This window comes from Aspergillus chevalieri, chromosome 3 (assembly GCF_016861735.1).
Source record: "Aspergillus chevalieri M1 DNA, chromosome 3, nearly complete sequence".
Lineage (NCBI taxonomy): Eukaryota > Fungi > Ascomycota > Eurotiomycetes > Eurotiales > Aspergillaceae > Aspergillus > Aspergillus chevalieri.
This window is the reverse complement of record NC_057364.1, coordinates 3,923,854-3,943,925: the sequence shown is the minus strand read 5'-3', so window position 1 is coordinate 3,943,925 and position 20,072 is coordinate 3,923,854. Positions and strand designations below refer to the sequence as shown.

Here is a 20,072-nt window from a genome sequence, read left to right as displayed (position 1 = left end):
GAATGACAGCGCAAACAACAGGTACGGAGTAGAGATAGCACTCACTGTCCACGATTTTGTACTGTTATAGGGAGTAGGAGTAGTAGCTCGCGTCGTGATGCGCTTGTGCACGTTGCGAGTAGAAAAAGAGCAATTTAAAACAGGAGGTAGCGTCGTTTCCTTTTGGATGGAGAGAAGCGTTGGAGCTCAGAATGAGACCAACAAGCGGCGGAGCACGCAGTCCAAGAAAGACACGATCATTCCTGGTCTTCGAATGTATCCCGAGTAGAGGGAATGCGCGCGTCGTAGAGAAGAGGGGGTTGGGAACAATGGGTGGTGTGGGTATACAAGTCAAAAAGGGACCAGGGACAGGGACGACCGCCGCAGAAGATCGGGTTTAATTAAAACGGAGGGAAAAAAAAAATAGACGAAAAAGGGAAGCAGCCGTGTGAAGGTGTGACGGGGGAGGTCCAGGAGTGATGAAAAATGGAACGCAATGCAATGCAACGATGGAGGTGAGTGAGGATGGAAAGAGAGAGGGAGGAGAGTAGAGTGGTCTGTAAGAAGAGGGGGCAGGAAGAGAAAACAGCTTCTACAGTATCTACACAGTTAACTACTCTGTACAAGTGAGTCCTACAATGGGAGGTGGTGTCCTCTCCTAACTATACAGACAGAGCGTCAATATAGAAACTACAGTGTTATATTAATAGTAGTTAATTCATCTCTGGCCCTCCTAATTCCCTCTTGGTCTCCTTAGATTAATCGTTTTAAATTATCCTCTTGTATCAGCCCACACGTCAGTCACGTGCATGTTTCACCGTGGGACTGACCGCCTGCCAGATTGATCATTGATTTGATACGAGGAGCATGTTCTCTTCAGAGAATTGAGGGTTACCTTGTCTTCCTTACCATGTACTATATATCCTTGAGGTTATGCTAGGGGGACACAAATCAAGAAAAATAGCAACAAACAAGGCCGCTAACCCCTGGTATAATGGAATTATGTTTCAACCAAGTTTTGCCGGCAGTACCAGTGGACGTCGAAACATGGAACTGGGCGACCGTTGCGCAGCCCTGGAGATTAATGGCCCTTGGGTGGGAGGCTCACTACGGGATACTATAGGTACTAATCGCCGGTGAAGTATGTCCCTGATCTTGTCCTACCCATAACCTTATTATGCCTGCCCCGGCAAACAGTAAACCTGGGCGTCAATCAGATGCTGTATTTTCCGCGTAGGTTGGACGTATCCATGGAATAACCGAGCACTTTAGCAAACATAATGACCGCATATCACTTCAAGAAGGAATCAAGATAATTGTTGTATGGTCCGTCATTCACTGTCACCTGCGGAGGAACCTTTTATCTTCTGGCTCTCCTTCCCTTTTCTCTAGACGCGCTCGTTCCTTCTATTTGCCTGTCACTCTGAGGCTCTGACCGTCCCAATTCCTATTTCAGTGAGGATTCCACGTCGATTTACTCAGATGAGCTATAACTCCATGGACGACAATTCGCAACGGACGCCTTACAGCTGATCGCGATACCGTCACTACCTATCCTCATACCATGGCCAACCAGTCGATTCTTCGCATTTCCAGAGTAAGAGCGCCTTGCTGGAAAGCACAATACGTTGTTAACACTGAATCCAGGAGATCAAGCAACTCCAGAGCAATATAGACTTGTGTGAGTTACCGGATTTCTTATCGCAGAGGTGACCTGACCTCTGTTAACCTAAGCAGCTCTTGCGATAGCTTGTGACGATGGGGATCTGCGCAATGTTCGTGCTCTAATCATGGGCCCACCTGATACACCCTACCAATTCGGTTTCTTTGAGGTGCGCTGTTCTGATGCTCAAGGAATCTGAAGCCGCGCGCTAACCATTGAATTTCTATAGTTCTCGATTATCTTTGGCACAGGTAGCTTCCAAGCCAGCTCAATGTGAAAAGCGCCCCCAGCTCATGCCTTCTGCAGACTATCCAGCAGGCCCTCCCGTTGTTCGAGCCCTGACGACGAATCACGGGCAGTGTCGCTTCAACCCCAATATCTACTCCTGCGGCAAAGTTTGCCTGTGAGTCTTGTGGCAGATGGCGATACTGACACGCATACTGATATGAGCTTTGTTGTACAGGTCGATTCTCGGGTGAGCTCAGCCATCAAAGCCCCTGTGAGGACACGACTGATAGAATGATACAGAACTTGGCGTGGCGATCGTGGGGAGGAATGGTCATCTGCGCAAGGATTGGAGTCCATTCTAATCTCCATCCAGAGCTTGATGTCCTCCAATCCTTATGAGAACGAGCCTGGGTACGAATTGGCTGAATCAGATGGAGACAAAAAGGACATGAAGGCCTATGCCGCTAAGGTGAAGACACCTTCTCGCACTATATACTGGGTTTGTGCTGACATCTTCGCATTTTACGATGTAGATTCGCCACGAAAGCATCCGGATCTCTGTCATCGAGCCTCTCGAGTGCATTCTCGGTATCAAAGCGAACAGTACGATCAATCCCACTGATGAAGAAGAGGAAAAGGACGTCGACGAAGGAGCCGATATCACCGATACCTTTGCAGACCTGCGTAAAAGGAGGTTCTTGTGGTATTATGATTGTTATATGCAATCCATCGCCCAAGGAGAATGCGAAGTAACGCGCAAAGGAAGATTCACGAGGATGCCATTTGAAAATCCCGGAAATTCAATGGACGGGCACTTTGACTACCCTAATCTACGAAATCGGATCAACCAGGTCAAAGATGCCATCATCGCTGAGACCATGGGTTGGACTCTAAGAGGGAAAGCCGCTCAGGAACAAGAAGCCGGCATCTCTGAAAATTTGAGACGACAGTACGAACAGATTGTCGAAAAATACAAAAATCACAAGAACTTCACCGTGGATCTGCACATAGTCGACAGCAATCCCTTTCTTTGGCAGCTGACTTACTTTGGTCGGCCCATGACTCACTTGGATGGTGGTATCTTCAATATCAAGATCTACCTGAGCCCAGATTTCCCGGAGGATCAACCCCGTGTGTTTGTCGAATCGCCGCTGTTCCACTATCGCGTGGCCAAGTGCGGGATCCTATGTTACTTTCCTGCACGGACTGATGACATGCGGTGCCATGTCGACGCAATTGTAGCGGCCCTGGAAGAGGAGTCTCCTTATGACCCGCGAACAAACGTGCACCCGGAAGCGACCAGGATGTTCTGGGGTTCTCCAGACGATCGAAAACGATATAATCGGGAGCTCCGCCGGTCAGTCGAGAGAAGTGCAGAGTGAGTGCTCGATACTATCTGTATGATACCTGAACACTAATGTCCTTTGCAATGACAGATATGCTTATGCATAGTATTCTACGGTCTGTTATCGGAGATGTCATTCTCAGTTACTAAATATCCGGAATAGTTCCAACTCAAGTTGTAAAGTGTATCTTTTCGGGTTTCAAAGAATAATACTGCTAGCAATGCCAGACAACAACTTATGAAGCAATTCATCGGGTTGAATAAATATTATTTTGTCTGTCATACTCTGTAGAATCGAAAGGGGTCGGAGCTTTTCTACTTTCCCCGATTTGGATATGCCCAGGCCAGCTCCGTAAATTCATCTCCGCCTGAATTGCCCCGTCATCAACTTCCCCCCAACCTTTCACAAACCGTACCTTTTCTTTTTTTTTTTTCCTTCATAAAACACCAAAATGTCGAGCAAGCACCCTACAATGGAGCTGGGCAATGTACTGGTCGTTGGAGGCTGTGGATTCCTCGGCTGGCACATTGTTGACCACCTGCTCAACTTCCCATCCGAGACCGACCCCAGCGTCGCCCTCCCCAAGATCGAAGGCGATGCCCGATTCGACGTCCCCAACCTGAAAGACCGGTATCCGCGGTGCTTAGCGAAGGTTCACGTGGTGGACCTGCGAACGAACAACAACCGTCTCCCCGGCGCGCAGTACTACGATGGCGACATCACCTCCGTCGAGTCGATGCTGTCCGTGTTCCGCGCCGTCAAGCCCGACGTGGTTATCCACACCGCTTCGCCGTCGATGTTGGAGGGAAACAAGCCGTTGTTGCGCAAGGTGAATGTGGACGGGACGAAGACGTTGGTGGAGGTTGCGGGCGGCGCGCATGGGGAGTGGGGTGGGAAGTGTAAGGCGTTTGTGTACACGAGCTCGAGTTCGGTGGTGCATGATACGCAGAGCGATTTGATCAATGTGGATGAGAAGTGGCCTTACGTTCGGGGGGAGCAGCAGTTAGAGTATTACTCGGAGACTAAGGTTCGTCTTTTTATCGCCCGTTTCATGGCTGTTCTGCTTGGTGCTGATGGACAATAGGCGGACGCAGAAGAACTCGTCCTGAAGTACAACCAGACATCTCCCTCGTCCATGTTGACCTGCGCTCTCCGTCCTGCCGGTATCTACGGAGAGAAAGATACCTCGTTCACCTACAAGATCTTGGAACACTCGTCCAAGGCGTCGCCGTTCGTCCTGAAGATGCAGCTGGGCGAGAACAACAACCTGTTCGATTTCACCTACGTCGGCAACATCGCATACGCCCACTTACTAGCCGCCTACCGCTTATCCGCCACCAAGAACCGCTACGACGCCGGCCAGAGCGCGCCGTTGGACTACGAGCGCATCGATGGCGAGGCGTTCAACATCACCAACGACTCCCCGGTCTACTTCTGGGATATGACGCATGCCGCCTGGGCATTGACCGACAAGTACGTCGAGCCAGACCAGGTGTGGGAGCTTCCTGAGGGGCTGCTGGGTCCTATTGGTGGTCTTGCGGAAACCGTCCTGGGTCTGTTTGGCAAGACACCGCGTCTGACGCGACGGATGGTTCGGTATTCGTGCATGACGCGGTACTATAATTCCGACAAAGCTAAGCTGCGCTTGGGCTATCGGCCTGTTGTCTCGGTTGATGAGGGTCTGAGACGGGCTGTTGGGTATGTGTTGGCGAATGAGCAACAGAGTAGTGGCAAGAAGGATCTGTGATGGATTTCGTGGGATATTTGCTTTTTTTGGACTAATATGGCGTATATAATGTATTATACGGGTAATATTCAAAGTCTAATAATTTGAATTGATAATTCGACAAAAAGTATCAACAGGATTCAATATCCAGATGTCCATGTCCATTCACCAGCACAGCTAACGACTCTAAACAAGAACCCTCAAAAGAAACCTGGGCAACTTGTCCTTCTTAACCAAAACCCTGCTAACACCTTTCCCTTCTGCTTCGTGTATTGGGTCAACTGCTTGATACTCATAAACATCTTCACTTTCGCCCCCATCCGTCTCGCATCAAGCAGATCCACGCTATTCACATACACACCCTGCAATGCCTACCATAGTCATTATCAGTACTCACTCGACCATTGATTCAAATAAAAAAAAAAGAAATGACATACAGCTTTACCCTTCGTAATCGACCCAAACCTCGTCCCATCCCCAAGACTAACCTCCCCTCAAAGCCTCTGCCAGTTCTGCAGCGACGAGAGAGTGTTCCCGATCAACCTGTCGTACTCGAGGTTCATGCACTGATTCCACATTTGTTTCCAGCGTCTGGAGTTGATCTTCCAGCCGCGGTGGTTGGCGAGGCGTTGGAAGTCGGTGCTTATGGGGGAGGATGGGTAGGTGTAAAGTCTCGGAAGGAGGAGAAGAAGGGGTGGCTGGTCATTTTGGTCACTGGGAGGATGGGATGGGTGGTATAGGTAAAGTGGGAGAGAGGTTGTTGCTTGGAGGATGAAGAGGAAAAGTGGTTGCTATCGAGGAAATAGTGATAGATTTATATTTACTTATAGTTTCACCATTTACATGGTGCAAACGAACGATTTGTACTGATATTTGCTTGATCACTGCTTATGTCCGCTGACAATGGCTGGTCAGGGTGCCGTGGTTTGCCAAATGGGAAAGAACGACCAGACTGCTATCGATTGCTTCCGCAATAGTGCTTGCCGCAATGGCAAGAACGACCTCGAGACTGCCATTAATAACCTGGACAATCTCCAAAATGCCTTCGACCATTCTATTTCTCTATTCTACCCATCCCATTCCACGCTACTTTTCACTCGTTGGCAGTCCCTCGTTTCTTCACCATGTTTCTAATCTACCTCTTCCTGCTGCTAGCCCTAGCATCAGCTGCCACCATCCCGCCAAACTGCTCGTCCGACACGCCCACCTGGACCGACGCCTTCCCCGAAGAACTTCTCGCCGTCCCCAATCTCGACGCCGAATTCGATTACATCGTCATCGGTGGCGGCACTGCCGGTATAACGATTGCATCTCGTCTGGCCGAGCACAACCACCGTGTGGCTCTGGTCGAGGCAGGAGGAATCTACGAGACCTTGGCTTGGACTGCGAAAATACCGGGGGCGGACAGTTTGGGTGTGGGGTCGGATCCCAAGTCGACGTCTTTGATTGATTGGCATTTCGTGACGTATAATGTTTCTGGGGCGAATGGGAGGGATGTGCATTATCCTCGGGGGAAGTGCTTAGGGGGATCGTATGTTTGTTTTTTGATCGGGTGGTTGCAATGCTGATGGTGTTTAGGTCGGCTTTGAACTTTATGATCTATCAGAGGTATACAATTGTCCTCTGGTGCTGCTGTCGGATATACTAATGTGAACAGACCGACTAAGCAGTCGATGCAGCTCTGGGCCGATCTCGTTCAGGACCAGAGCTATGCTTTCGATAGCGTGTTCCCATTCTTTACGAAGACGGTCGCGTTTACGCCTCCAAGTGTCAAACTTCGCTCCTGCAATGCCACGGCGCGGTATAACATGGACGCTTTTGCTGAGCATGGCGAGCCTCTTCAAGTGACTTATTCCGACTACGCCATGTCGTTTTCCAGTTGGATGGAACGAGGACTTGAAGCGATTGGTATCCACGAGACAACGGACTTCAACAGTGGATCGTTAAACGGCTCCCAGTACTCGACTTCTACGATTCGGTCGTTTGATCAGACAAGAAGTAGTTCGAAGACCGCCTTCTTCTATGGGGCGTCATCTTCACAGCGCTTACGGAACCTGAAAGTATACATCGGTACCCTGGCCAAGCGGATCATGTTTGATTCTTCGAAGCGAGCAACTGGCGTGAGGGTGAAGACGGGATTAGTGACTTATACACTGCGTGCCAAGTACGAAGTTATTCTCTCAGCAGGCGCTTTCCAGTCTCCTCAGCTCTTGATGGTTTCTGGTGTCGGACCAGCCGATACCCTGCGGGCACATGGGATCGATGTCATCTCGAGTCTCCCTGGAGTTGGTCAGAACCTGCGGGACCACGTCTTCTTTGGTCCAACCTACCAAGTGGCTCTTGAGACTTTCACCAAGCTGGCTGCGGATCCTTTGTTTCTGACTGAGCAGCTGACGAAATACATCACCACTCGCACCGGGATGCTCACGAACCCAGTCACCGATTACATTGCCTTTGAGAAGGTTCCCGAAGCGCTACGGTCTAACTTTTTTGCGAAAACAAAGGAAGAGCTTGAGTGGTTTCCCGATGATTGGCCTGAGCTTGAGGTATGGACTCGGAGTCTTTTCCTAGGAAAGAAATTGACATAGCGGATAGTACCTCTCGGCGGCTGCGTATGTCGGCGACTTTTCCAAACCCTTCACTGGGCAACCAAAGGGTGGTCCGCAGTACGCTACGATCCTGGCCAGTATTCTGGCAACGACCTCCAGTGGAAATGTCACTATCAAGTCTGCCGATACAAAGGACCTACCGGAGATCAACCTGAACTGGTTGTCGACAGAAACAGATCAGCAGCTAGCCGTTGCCGCATATAAGCGAATTCGAGCCGCATTTCACAGTGAGGCCATGGCGCCTATCGTGGTGGGAGACGAGTATTTCCCTGGCATGGAACACGCAACCGACGAACAGATCTTGGATGTTATTCGCAACACCGTAATGACTATCTATCATGCTGCTTGTACGTGTAAGATGGGACTTCGTGAGGATAGTATGGCTGTGCTTGATAGCAAAGCTCGGGTGTATGGGGTGGAAGGATTGAGAGTGGTCGATGCCAGTTCATTTCCGATCTTGGTTCCGGGGCATCCTCAGTCGACAGTTTGTACGTCTTTTGCTCACCTAAAAATGATTCTTGCTAATCAGTACAGATATGCTTGCAGAAAAGATTGCGTCGGATATTGTATCGCCTAAGTGTGAGGTTTGATGGATTTCGGTTAGAGTTATGGGGTATAGTTGTATATTAGGATGTATTTGCTTGCTACGTACCATACTGCCAGAAGAGACTGCGAATGACATTGTGAGATAAAACTGCATTAGAATAGACTATAACACAGCATGCAAACCCTGGCCCATATTGTTCATTGACCAAGTTTCCTTGATCAGGTCCGCGCACTTCTCGCCGATACCGTACGCAGGCATCTGGGTGTGTCCTCCGTGAAGAGTAGGCATGATACTGCAGTCTGCCACGCGAAGGTTCGCAACCCCACGCACGCGCAGCTTATTATCCAGCACCGCCATAGGATTATCACCCTTACCCATAGCGCAAGTCCCGGCAGCATGGTAGCCTTCATCATTAGCATACCCCTCTCAAAAAGATCCGGGATAAAAGAAAAACTCACAAGTAGTAGCATGTTCTTTAACATATGGCACCCAATCCTCCCTCGTCGTGAACCCCTCCCCAGGCGTCCCATACCCCAGTCCCTCCGGCCAAGACCCCTTAATAATCCCCTTCGTCCCAGCCCCATTCATAATAATCTCATTCGCAAACCGCACGCCCTCGGACAAAACCAGCATATCCAGCGGATGGTCCAAGTAGTTACAATCGACGACAGGGTTTGCACGTCCATCTTTCGAAGATAGCGTAACGCTACCGCGAGAATGCGGGGAGAACAACTCCGCTATAATCGAGAAGACATGCGTGTTAGGATTCGCGGGGAATTTGTCATATTGCTTTGGGCCACCGTAGCATTCTGTCGTGAAGAGTTCGATGTTTGGTTGTTTCGATGGGAGGAGGGACATCGGGTCTCGTCCGTTTCGATACCTGGACTTATTTTGATTTTGTTGCCAGAGGCTCGTTGGCGAGACGGTCGTCGAGACGCGCGTAGGCGAAGGCGCCGAAAGGGAAGGTGGAGAGAAAGCCGGATTTATTTGTTTTCCAGAGGTTGTAGGTGGTTTCGAAGGCGTTGTCGTGGTAAACCAGGTGGTCGGTTGTTAGGTTTGGGTGGGCGGTTTCGTAGAATATGAATACGATCTAGCCCGTTATTAGCATCGGAGTGGAGAATGATGTAGGGTAAGGTGATGGAAGGTGGTGGAGGGAGGGGTACAGGATGATCCATGAGATTCTGGCCTACACCAGGCGAATCCACCACGCATGGAATATCGTGTTTCTGCAGTTCAGCTCTTGGTCCGATTCCAGAGCGCAGGAGGATAGCAGGGCTGCAGTATGCGCCTCCGCAGATAACAACCTCCCTCTTTGCGTGGTATGCTCTCACATCACCGTTAAGCGTACCCTGAACGAGAACACCGCGCGCCACTAGCTCTCCTGTCCGGGTATCCGGCTCAACGAGCACATGGTCCACTGTACTCCCCGTCACGACGGTGATGTTCTTGCGCGTATACCCGTTCGTAACGAAATCGGCGCTCGTCGTCCGTAGACCATTGTACACTGACCGCGGGGCATGGCCGCATCCGTGCGGTGTCTCGCCTGTAGAGAACATATCTGGGACATGGGGTAAGCCTTCGGAGATAAAGGAGGCCATTATGAGCTGCGAGATAGGTGCGAGATCGTGCGGTTCGGTGTGGAGAGGGCCATTGTAGCCGTGGGCTTGTTCGTTGGCGTCGAACCAGGGTTTTGGGTGGAAGGTTTCTGCCTTCACAGCACATTGTAAGCATTGTAATTGAATCTTGATGGGAGAGGAAAGGGAACGTACCTTCCTCATGTAGCCAAAGAACTCCTCCCCACTCCACCCCTCCAACCCCCAATCGTCGAAGTCCTGCTTGCTCCCCCGGATGCAGAGCGTGCCATTGCACCCGCTACAACCGCCCAGGAACTTGCCTCTGCTGAGCTTGACTTGACGGTTATCGACGCCTTTCATCGGGGGTGTGATGATGTTCCAGTCTGTTTCGGAGTCGAAGTTGTTGGACCAGCTGTAGATTCACTGTTAGTGTATAGTTGAAAAGACATAGGAAGAGCGACTAACCCGCCCACCATATGGACATTTTCGAGGTCTTTATTGTGCTGTCCGGCTTCGACAAGGAGAATCTTGACGTTGGGATTTTCTGCTAGTCGGCCGGCCACGACGCATCCTGACGTTCCTCCTCTTGAGAGAGTTAGTCGAAATTCGAGAACTCCGTGGATTGGACGTGCTCACCCGCAGATAATATAGTCATAATATTCGAGCTCACTGGATAGATCCATTGCGTTGTTCCTTTCTCGTCGTCTCTGTTTCTGACAATTGAACCTATGGGTCCTCAGGTATATATATGCCTCGCATTCTACACCTGTATGACAAGATCCATTTTCACTCTCTTCCCTGACGGAAAAGGATTCTAATTCCGCGGTCGAACCGAGGCTCTCATTGGAGCAATAGCACGATATACGCGGGACAGTAATATATTGTATGGGGCTAGCGTGTACTAAGTGGCCTCGTGCAGGATAAGCAGGTCTGCGCGGAGAAATCCGTGCAGAGCCTCTTTTACCAAAGTACGGAGTGTTCGATTCTCGGTTTTTAGGAGTTTGGGATTCCGGGCATGTGTCGCGGAAATGTGCGGGTTAGCTTTCCATGACTGTGAGAGGGGAGGTGTGTAGATGTTGTGTCGACGACTGGGTGAGTTTCCGCGATGCTTATTGCATTGCTGGGCTACGGGGTACCATCACGCTTAGTTTTTGATGATCAGGCAACGTCAAGCCAAGGGCTGGTGTAACAATGCTGGCTTCTAGAACAGCGATGTATGTGCTGCCGACGTGACAACTGATTTCAACCTCAGCGTCAACACATGGCTCCGGTGCGTGGTTGTACCGTTGTGAGACGACTGTATACCTCCCTTTCAAGGAACACTCAAAACAGTACAGACTCCGACCCTCCTGGGTGTGTTCACCCCGTAAACCTACCAATAGCAGTCAACCCATGTCCTACCATTATCACCTCCGCATCCCAGTCGATCGATGTCACCCCGAAGGTCAACGATTGAGGAATCCTGACTCAATGCGGGGGAATCTGAGAAACCGGTCCCTAGATGTTCCAATCTTCGTTCAGACCTAGTCCAATTTAGAGTTAAGTGGGAGAGCGTTCCAGTGACCGTATTGGTGGGGTTGGGTAGGAGAGTTAGTTCACTCCGCATGGAGAAGAAGACCATGAAACCTGGGGAAAGGCGATCGTCCCAGAGACCGAGGAATTGAGTCTTACCAGTCTATTCGTGAGACCAATTCCGTCTCTTCTTCCGGACTTGACTTGGTTCTTGGACGACCAAAAAGACAGTGACTGGATCGGACGTGTGTCCGAGATGATCCGACCCACTACTCATGATATCCGTTCAGTGATTCGTGAATCGAATGAGGAGGTCTGATGCAGTAAAATGCATTTGGTGTCGTTCTCTGTGCATAAAACCGTATGCTGGAGTCTGCGCTGTGACTCTGTCTGTCCAAGTACAATCCAGCGCCTTCAGTAAGGACGACCGAAAGAGACAGTCACTAGCCGAATGCGGTTAAGCGTTATCGGCTGCGGGATAACCTCCCCGCCGACGTGTTCGACCCCGCAGAGGGAAGATGCGTACCTCCTTCACTCCCATTTGGGTCAGGAGGGAAATTAGAGGAAAATAGAACGACGATGGACGGAATACCTTTGGAACCTCGAGCAGCTTGAAACGTGTTTGAAATGCTGTTCGGCTAACACATAACGGTCAAATAAATGAGACAGGTGAGACCACATTGCAGCCGGCAAGGAGAGCGAAAATCCCTTACCAACCGGCAAAAGAATGAGGGACATTGTGCAGATGGTCTCTGTACGCTGTATGTGCCCGGCCGCTTCGGGTAATAGCTTGTTGTCGTAGTGTTCTCATTGCGAACTTGTACAAAACAGCAGCACCGGAATGACGACAAGAAAACTACGGAACAACGGCTCTAGACAAGACGACAGGTCAGGTGAGCTCAATTTCTCTGGTACTGGACTGAGTCCGGAGGAAGGATCCATGGGTTGGTGACAGAGCATCAGAGCATAATAATGGCCATGGTCAATTGGCGTGGCGTGGCGTGACGGCCTTCCGATTCTGTGGTCGGAACAATGTCCAGACTGCCCAGAGATGGCGTACATCAACATCATCACCACGGGCCAGAGTTTATATCCCTGTCTGTTTGTGTCTGATTTTCATGGCGAATAATAATTTGGCATTGGAACGATTGCCGGTTACAAAGTCCCCGGGAGGAGTCGAGACAGACAGGGGATTCGGATAGCTATATGTACTGTCCGGGATGGTTTTTTGTTCTGGATGCTTGCCGGGATGAGATCAAAAGTACAAAACAAACAAATCGAATCTTTCTGGGCATTCGTAGAAGTGCTGGAGCCCTTCGGTTATCGCGATGTTGATAAGATCGGAGAGGAGATGCCATATAGAGCCGGGGACAGACTACAACTCAACCACCTCTCCACTCGACACGAGACATGGATGCGATGAATTCATGGATGATGATGCCGGCATAAACTGGCCATTCACAAGGCAATTCGATGGGAATAGGTATCCAGAATCACACTACTTGTACTCCGTAGTCCGTAGTTGTATATGCTGGTCGATCATAGTTCAGCAGTGCTCTGTCCTCTGACGTTGAAATCAATCCATGAAGGCAACCCATATATGAACTTGATGGATCCTTTTCTGGATATATCATAATAGCATGACCTTTCCTTTTTCTACTACTAGTAAATACTAGTAATTGGACTGCATTGGTGGTGCGACCTGCATTATTTCCATCCACCGTGTATTTCCAGCCGTAAATAACATCGCAGATACACGGGCGTTACCATACAGCATACATTATTATCTCCCCTCCTCTACGGCTTTAGTGACCTCTATTCCTGTCTCCCTCCCATATATTATCGTTTGACGCTCTCTAATTCCCTCTCTTCTCCGTTTTCTCCATTCTCTGTCTCCTGCTTACCCTTCCATTCCTATTTCTCCATTTTGGGTGTATCACCGTCCCTACTGCTTACCATCCGTCCCCATTCGGCCATTCAACTGGTGAAACGGCCGTCGTCGATCATCCTGGCTTCTTCGCGTTGACGCCTTTCCCGGCCATCGCGCTTTTTCATCTCCCCGCACAGACGATTTCCCTCCTTTTTTTTTTTTCTTTTTCTCTGTTATTCGACTTTCTCCCTCCTACAGGGATCTTCGATTAGCGTCCTCTCAGATTGCCGAATACTGCTTCGCCTCGAAATCCCGCCGTTCCTGTTGGGAGGGCGTGTCTTGATTGAGCGACTGGCTGACCTCTACCCGACAAGTGTGAGGTCATCTTGGGTTCCTGACTCTCCCTGCCATCCCTCCCTTCCATTCTATGCTCCCTCGCCCTCTTCGGTGCTACGACTTCGCCATGGCCAACTAGCCGCTTGCTACGGATGAATTCATAATATCCCAAATCCCTCTCCAGGGCCAACCCCGTTCTGCCCGGCAGACGGTCCGTCCGGTATCGAAACTTCGATTCGTTCGTTTTGTTGCAGCTATCCTACCAGAACCCTCCGCCCCCCGTTCTAGCCGGGGAGGAATTTATTTCCAACCGTCCTCGTGTTGTTTATTCAGCATGGCGGGCAATGGCACACCGAATTCCCAGTTCCTTGCTCCTCCGGCCGTTACTGCCTTGCGGCAGGAGGCCCGGAGTATTGACCCGAAATTCCCACCAATGAGCCGTTCGATCAGCGAAAATATGCGGGAAGAGCGTGAAGATTTGAAGGAGGCGGCGGAGCAGACTTTGAATGTTATTGTCGACTTGGATCTCGATGGTCGGATCAAATGGGTCAGTCCATCATGGAAACAGGTCGTGGGGACCGCTCCCGAGTCCGTTGAAGGCCGCATGATCGCGGATTTTCTGCTCGGGAATAAAGATGTGTTTCAGGATGCCATTGAATCCTTGAAGGTGGATGATTCGCGCAGCCGTTTCATTCGCTTTGCGGTGCCAATGGGTCCCGACTCCCTTCTGAGGTATACCCCAGAGTCACGGCCGTTAGAGGAAGGACAGACGGGGGCTAGTGAAGGAGGAGAAGTCCCGGAGAAAACCGAGGAAGAGTATCCCCATGGCATTCTTGACATGGAGGCGCAAGGTATTATGGTCTTCGATCGTACAACTGATGGATCCAGCCATGTGGGCCATGTAGGTGCCATTCTTCAGTCCTTCTACGCTCAAGATAACTTACAACACTGGCTCTAGGTTATGTGGATGTTGCGACCCTTCACTCAGCCGAGAGAAGTGACAATCGACCTCCCCCCGCTCTTGGTGGAGTCCTTGGGTGTTGGTGCAGAAGTGTTGGCACACTACTTGACGACCCTCGCGGAGGCAGCGGCGAATGAACCCGATCCCTCCAAACATCCAGCACCGGAACCCGTCTTATGCCGCATCTGTGAACGTCAAATCACGCCTTGGTGGTTTGAGAAGCACTCGGATCTTTGTTTGCAAGAGCATCGGTCCGAGATGGATGTCCAAATCGCTCAGGAGAACCTTAATGAGCATCGCCATGCTATCGTCAGAGTGCTGGATGCGCTTGAAGCCCAACAGAGTCGGCCTTTGACTGGCGACGGCAACTCAATTCCTCCAACCCTTGCTCCTACCATTCCTCCCGCTGCCGTCGTAACTCCCCAAGCAGAGTACAAGGGCCTGCCTATTGGACCTTCGCCGGCGAGTTCCGCGCCGTCGTCAGGACTCACGTCCGGTTCCAGTTCCGCTCCTGCGACACCTCCCCAGTCAAGAGAACATTCTATGTCGAGTGCGGGGCATACTCGGGGCCGCTCATTCGCTGTGCGACGGCCACTGGCCCGTATCGTGGAGCTCGTCCTTGATTTGTGTGACACGGCCATGGAGATCAACATGCCAATCATCAAAGAAACCCGTACCGATACCCCGGACGACTTTCGAACCCTGTCGCCCCAGTCCGAGTCGCGTATTTCTCAAGTTATCCAGTGGCAGTCTCCGAGTACCAACACCTTGGAACAAGAGCAGGGCTTGGCGGCTTTGTCGATGGACACAGAGCAGGTCTGCAAAGCCAAGGTGGATGCGGTTATTCGCCACCGCAAAATTGTCGAATATGCTGAGCGAATCCGCATTGAATACACAGTCCTGGTCGAGGAATGCATCGCAGCAGCCCTCAGCAAGGCCGAGCGCATTGCTGCCGGTCAACTGAGCGATTCTTCCTGTTCAGAAGATGAAGCTCCTCCGCAACAGGAAGAGGAGGAGAGGGAACCCCCTCTTGAGCTGATATCAAAGCCTAACCCAGAACCACCTGCCATGCCATCACCCCGTCATCCCACGACATCAGCGTTGACGGAGTCTATTCGCAATGCGCCTGATACGTTCCAGGTGCCACCACCAGAGGGGAGGACATCATCTGCTGCTGTGTCTACCGGCCCGAACAGTCCGATGGAGTGTCCCACGCCACGTTCACACAAGAGTGTGGCTGGTCTGAGTACCTCGCAAACGTCTCGACGTGGCCTTTCGCTGACCGACACCGATGCTGGCGAGATGAGTGATAGTAGCGCTTTGTCATCGGCTATTCCAGGAGCTATGCGAACCGAGTCCCCGTCGTCCGATCGAAGCCTTGAACGCAAACGCAAGAGCTTGGTGCTCCCGGGCCTTGCTAACTCCCCCAAGCGGCAACCGTCTCCTGGCAGGAGTGCTGGGCCTCGTTCTCCGTTGCGGATGCCCAAGCCACGTATGTCGAGTGGCGCTGAAAGCCTACCGTCTCCCATGGCCTCGCCATCTACGAATGCAAGTGAAATTGCAGTTCATCATGCCCACCATCTTCATCACCATACCCACCATCACCGGCGCCAATCGTCCACGGCGTCTTCAGATGTCGCGAAGCCGCCTGTCTCGCCCCGGATGACCCAGCATCAGCCGCGTCCTGCTCCTCCGTCGATTAAGGATTTTGAGATCATCAAACCTATCAGCAAAGGCGCTTTTGGCAGCGTGTACCTGTCCAAAAAGAAAACGACCGGCGAATACTTTGCCATCAAAGTACTTAAAAAGGCCGATATGATTGCCAAGAACCAGACCACCAATGTCAAGGCTGAACGGGCGATCATGATGTGGCAAGGGGAGAGTGACTTTGTTGCAAAACTTTACTGGACTTTCTCCAGCAAAGACTACCTCTATCTCGTAATGGAGTACCTCAACGGGGGTGATTGTGCTTCTCTTGTGAAGGTCTTGGGGGGTCTTCCCGAAGACTGGGCAAAGAAATACATCGCTGAAGTGGTTCTGGGGGTTGAACACCTGCATGGAAGAGGAATAGTCCACCGTGACCTCAAACCAGACAATCTACTTATCGACCAGACTGGCCACCTCAAACTGACCGACTTTGGATTGTCTCGTATGGGTCTCGTTGGTCGTCAAAAACGTCTTTTGAAGACCCTGAATGAGAATGAGCCATCACCCGATCCTCTTAGACAAGAATCCTTCCCTCGTGCGACCTCGATGACTTCGTCGCGGTCTGCGTCGTTCGATTTCCAAGGTGGTAATTCGCCAGGTTCCACGCCCTTGATCACCCCCAACGATGCCGCGAGTAGCATGACCCAGCCGTCATACTTCAGTCTTAGCCAGGGTGGTCTCAGTCGACAAGGCTCGCGACGAGAGTCTGGCTATCGCAGTGACAGTGTAGGAAGCGACAACCTGCATAATATCTTTCGAGGGTTTTCTCTCAATGAGAGCGGCGAAGTTATTAGCCCAGCCCCGTTGCCGGGTCGATTCTCTAGCAATCTGACGGAGGACGAGGGCCAAAGTGAAGCTAGTGACTCTCCATATCTGCATCCCTTGCAGCCAACTGCCAGCAACCAGACGTCTTATGGCACACCACCACAGCAGTCGATGATGCCGCCACTCATGGCGCTCTTTGATCCGGAGGACCAGAACAGACGTTTCGTGGGTACTCCTGACTATCTTGCACCGGAAACTATCAATGGACTTGGTCAGGATGAGATGAGTGATTGGTGGTCGTTGGGATGTATCATGTTTGAATTCCTTTTTGGATACCCACCGTTCAACGCTGCCACTCCGGATGAAGTATTCGACAATATCCTTCACCGACGAATCAACTGGCCCGAAGAGCTCAATGAATTAGCAACCCCTGAGTCTATCGATCTAGTGAATAAGCTCATGACGCTCAATCCTCGAGAGCGACTTGGCGCCAATGTCGATGAGAAGTTCCCGAACGGTGGATCCGAGATTCGCAGTCATCCTTGGTTCTCTGATGTGAATTGGGATACTCTTCTGGAAGATAAAGCTCAATTTGTCCCCAACGTCGAAAATCCCGAAGACACGGACTATTTTGATGCGCGTGGGGCGACAGACCAACAACCGTTCGCGGACGAGCAAGACGATGGAGCTTCGCCGCAACAACCGCTGACTACCGGACCCTATCCAGATCGCCCGCATGATGCACTTTCCAAGGTTCGTACCCAGGTCAATTCGACGAAACGGCCCTTGATGCCTTTGTCCATTCCACCACATGTTCGTGACTCGCGTGACTCGCGTGGCAGGAGACTGAGCGAGCCTGTTGCCGGTGATGACTTTGGTACCTTCTCTTACAGGAATCTTCCAATGCTCGAGAAGGCCAATAAGGACCAGATCAAAAAACTAGCATTGCAGGCTCAACAACGTCAATCCACCTCGGGCGCCCCGGGTCAACCTCAATCTGAAGGGCCAACGCCGCCACCGACTCAGCAACAGCAGCCGCAACAGCAGCCGCAACAGCCCATACCAGCACAACAGCCGCAGGCAACTCCACAATCCCCGTCTGCGACTGCGACTGCGACTGCGCCTTCTCTGGAAGGAAGTCCATTACCGATGCAATTGCAGCGGACTATGTCGCAAAATAAGGGCAACCGACCGTCTTCTCCGTCCAACATGAGCCAAGCCAACTCGTCGCCCAGCCGTCCGTCGCAACCCTCCTCGCCACTTTTTGTTCAGTTTAGCACAGGCCAGAACAATCATGAGCGTAGGAAGACATCGGGTTCCTCGTCTGCTAATTCGCAACAGTCGAGTGGGACATTTGCAACAGGAAGTGCAATGCCATCGACAGGGTCGTCACCCATCAAGTCTGGTCGAATGGGGACGCACTCCCCTGACAAGACGCCATCCGCCCCGCCGCGTCAGAATCGAGTTTCCACCCGGGCAAGATCTCAGACTGTGGGCTCACAGGATGGAAGTGAATTGTCCTCGTCTCTTGCGAAAGAGTCCTACGTTGCAGGTCACACTAAACGCCGGAGCCAGTTATTCGACGCGTCTCCATCGTCGTCGGACAATGAGAACCCCCACAAAGCGCTACTTAAGGTTCAGCGACGTCGCCAAAGCTCCCGCCGTCTTTCTCAGATCAATCTTCTCGACGGTCCCTTCTTCCGTCCGTTGGATGTGCTCATTTGCGAGGACCACCCTGTTTCCAGAATCGTCATGGAACGATTGTTCGAAAAGCTTCGTTGTCGAACGATTACCGCAAGGAACGGTGCGGAGGCTACGAGCTACGCTCTTAGTGAAGTGCAATTCGATATCATCATGACAGAGTACAAACTGCCTCAGCTGAATGGGGCGGACTTTGCGCGCATGGTCCGCGAGACGCGAAGTGCTAATCGCCATACCCCAATCATTGCTGTCACCGGCTATCTCAAGGACTTGCCAGAAACGCACCACTTCGATTCGCTGATCGAAAAGCCTCCTACTCTGCCCAAGCTTACCGAAGCGCTCTGCCAGTTCTGTCAATGGAAGCCTCCGCCTAAGGATTACAACCCTTCTCAACCGTTGTCGTTGCCGACTGTTCCTCCCCGCCATCTTGCTCATTACCGTGAAGACAGTCCAAGTTCGACCACGTCTTCTGGATTTGCCCATGTGCCTCCAAGTTCATATCAAGGGTCAAGCCGCGAAGACTCTATTAGCAGCTATGGTGATACGGAGTCTGTTAAAACTGACGATGTTCCTGTTATCATCAGTCGCCAAGCCGACGAATGGACTCAGACCCAAGGTGGTCTAGGGATTTCCGATGATGCGTCTACTGATCCCCAATCACCATCACACACTGCGCCGGTGCCACATTTGCTCCACTCTACGTCGGCCCCGGGTGTCATGAGTGGGTCGGGTACTGTCACGCCTCGGAAGCAGCGATCCAGCGAGTCCATCCAAGCGAAGCGGAAGTCGTTGGAGAATAAGCGGTACGAATGCGCAGAGTCTGGGGACGATGAGGACGAGGAGCTTGGAAACACTCCATCTCGGACGCGCAGCCCGCAGGGCAGGGGCAATCGACCTGGCTCCAAATTGGGAATCGAGATGATGCGAACGAACAGCCGGGGCAGTGTTGTTAGTGGCAGCGAAGAGCTACTCCAGAAGGAGCGGGAGTCATTGCGGAGAAGCCAGAGTCGGGGTTCTGACGAGGTCTGTGAAATCGACGAGGAACCCTTTGACGAAGAGAAAGAATTGGAAAGCGAGCTGAACCAGCTTCGCATTTCGGAAGACGGCGAAGTCAGTCCACGACATAGCCCATCACCAGAGGCGAGATCTCGACGGCAGTCGCTTTCTGAGCAGAGCACCGAAATCGACTCCCTTACGCAAAGAAGTCGATCGGGGACTTTAATCAACCGACAAGGTCAGATAACGCCTCCTATCGTGTTCGAGCAGGATGAGGATGACTTGAATGCTTCTATGGCTGTGCCTGACACACCGATTATTAAGACGACGGAAGCACCCGAGGCAGAGTCAGAGATGGAGGGATTGAGTCAGACCCCTGATTCAGACGCGACGCCTCGACCGCTGCATACGCCTACACTCAATCCGGACCCAGTGACACCTCGCAAACCTTAGCGAGATAGACTAGAATTGTTGATTCGGAGTTTTTTCTTTTTTTTTTCTTTTTCTTATTTTCATTACGGTGTCCGGGTTATTCGCATTTACTTCAGTGAT

The 20,072-nt window shown here is 51.4% G+C and overlaps 7 protein-coding genes across 7 annotated transcripts; 5 read left to right on the top strand and 2 right to left on the bottom strand.

Annotated features, from left to right (window-relative positions):
• Positions 1 to 1,543: 1,543 nt before the first annotated feature.
• Positions 1,544 to 2,049, top strand: ACHE_31360A (uncharacterized protein; the record flags this gene model as incomplete). Its single annotated transcript, XM_043278081.1, has 5 exons — positions 1,544 to 1,576; positions 1,627 to 1,660; positions 1,717 to 1,811; positions 1,872 to 1,893; positions 1,949 to 2,049. 5 exons carry the CDS (start codon positions 1,544 to 1,546, stop codon positions 2,047 to 2,049), a joined length of 285 nt encoding a protein of 94 aa, XP_043135895.1.
• Positions 2,050 to 2,249: 200 nt separating this feature from the next.
• Positions 2,250 to 3,322, top strand: ACHE_31359A (ubiquitin-conjugating enzyme E2; the record flags this gene model as incomplete). Its single annotated transcript, XM_043278080.1, has 3 exons — positions 2,250 to 2,339; positions 2,404 to 3,248; positions 3,307 to 3,322. 3 exons carry the CDS (start codon positions 2,250 to 2,252, stop codon positions 3,320 to 3,322), a joined length of 951 nt encoding a protein of 316 aa, XP_043135894.1.
• Positions 3,323 to 3,667: 345 nt separating this feature from the next.
• Positions 3,668 to 4,963, top strand: ERG26_2 (C-3 sterol dehydrogenase/C-4 decarboxylase; the record flags this gene model as incomplete). The annotated part of the gene is made up of 2 exons (XM_043278079.1): positions 3,668 to 4,243; positions 4,301 to 4,963. The coding sequence occupies 2 exons, from the start codon at positions 3,668 to 3,670 to the stop codon at positions 4,961 to 4,963; spliced, it is 1,239 nt and encodes a 412-aa protein (XP_043135893.1).
• Positions 4,964 to 6,066: 1,103 nt separating this feature from the next.
• On the top strand, positions 6,067 to 8,141 carry ACHE_31357A (GMC family oxidoreductase; the record flags this gene model as incomplete). Its single annotated transcript, XM_043278078.1, has 5 exons — positions 6,067 to 6,473; positions 6,521 to 6,550; positions 6,600 to 7,488; positions 7,538 to 8,039; positions 8,086 to 8,141. 5 exons carry the CDS (start codon positions 6,067 to 6,069, stop codon positions 8,139 to 8,141), a joined length of 1,884 nt encoding a protein of 627 aa, XP_043135892.1.
• A 119-nt stretch (positions 8,142 to 8,260) lies between these two features.
• ACHE_31356S (uncharacterized protein) lies at positions 8,261 to 8,956 on the bottom strand (the record flags this gene model as incomplete). Its single annotated transcript, XM_043278077.1, has 2 exons — positions 8,261 to 8,502; positions 8,557 to 8,956. The coding sequence occupies 2 exons, from the start codon at positions 8,954 to 8,956 to the stop codon at positions 8,261 to 8,263; spliced, it is 642 nt and encodes a 213-aa protein (XP_043135891.1).
• A 28-nt stretch (positions 8,957 to 8,984) lies between these two features.
• ACHE_31355S (GMC family oxidoreductase) lies at positions 8,985 to 10,355 on the bottom strand (the record flags this gene model as incomplete). The annotated part of the gene is made up of 5 exons (XM_043278074.1): positions 8,985 to 9,188; positions 9,262 to 9,807; positions 9,868 to 10,084; positions 10,138 to 10,257; positions 10,309 to 10,355. The coding sequence occupies 5 exons, from the start codon at positions 10,353 to 10,355 to the stop codon at positions 8,985 to 8,987; spliced, it is 1,134 nt and encodes a 377-aa protein (XP_043135890.1).
• Positions 10,356 to 13,724: 3,369 nt separating this feature from the next.
• On the top strand, positions 13,725 to 19,973 carry RIM15 (protein kinase RIM15; the record flags this gene model as incomplete). The annotated part of the gene is made up of 2 exons (XM_043278073.1): positions 13,725 to 14,291; positions 14,349 to 19,973. The coding sequence occupies 2 exons, from the start codon at positions 13,725 to 13,727 to the stop codon at positions 19,971 to 19,973; spliced, it is 6,192 nt and encodes a 2,063-aa protein (XP_043135889.1).
• Between the last annotated feature and the right edge of the window lie 99 nt (positions 19,974 to 20,072).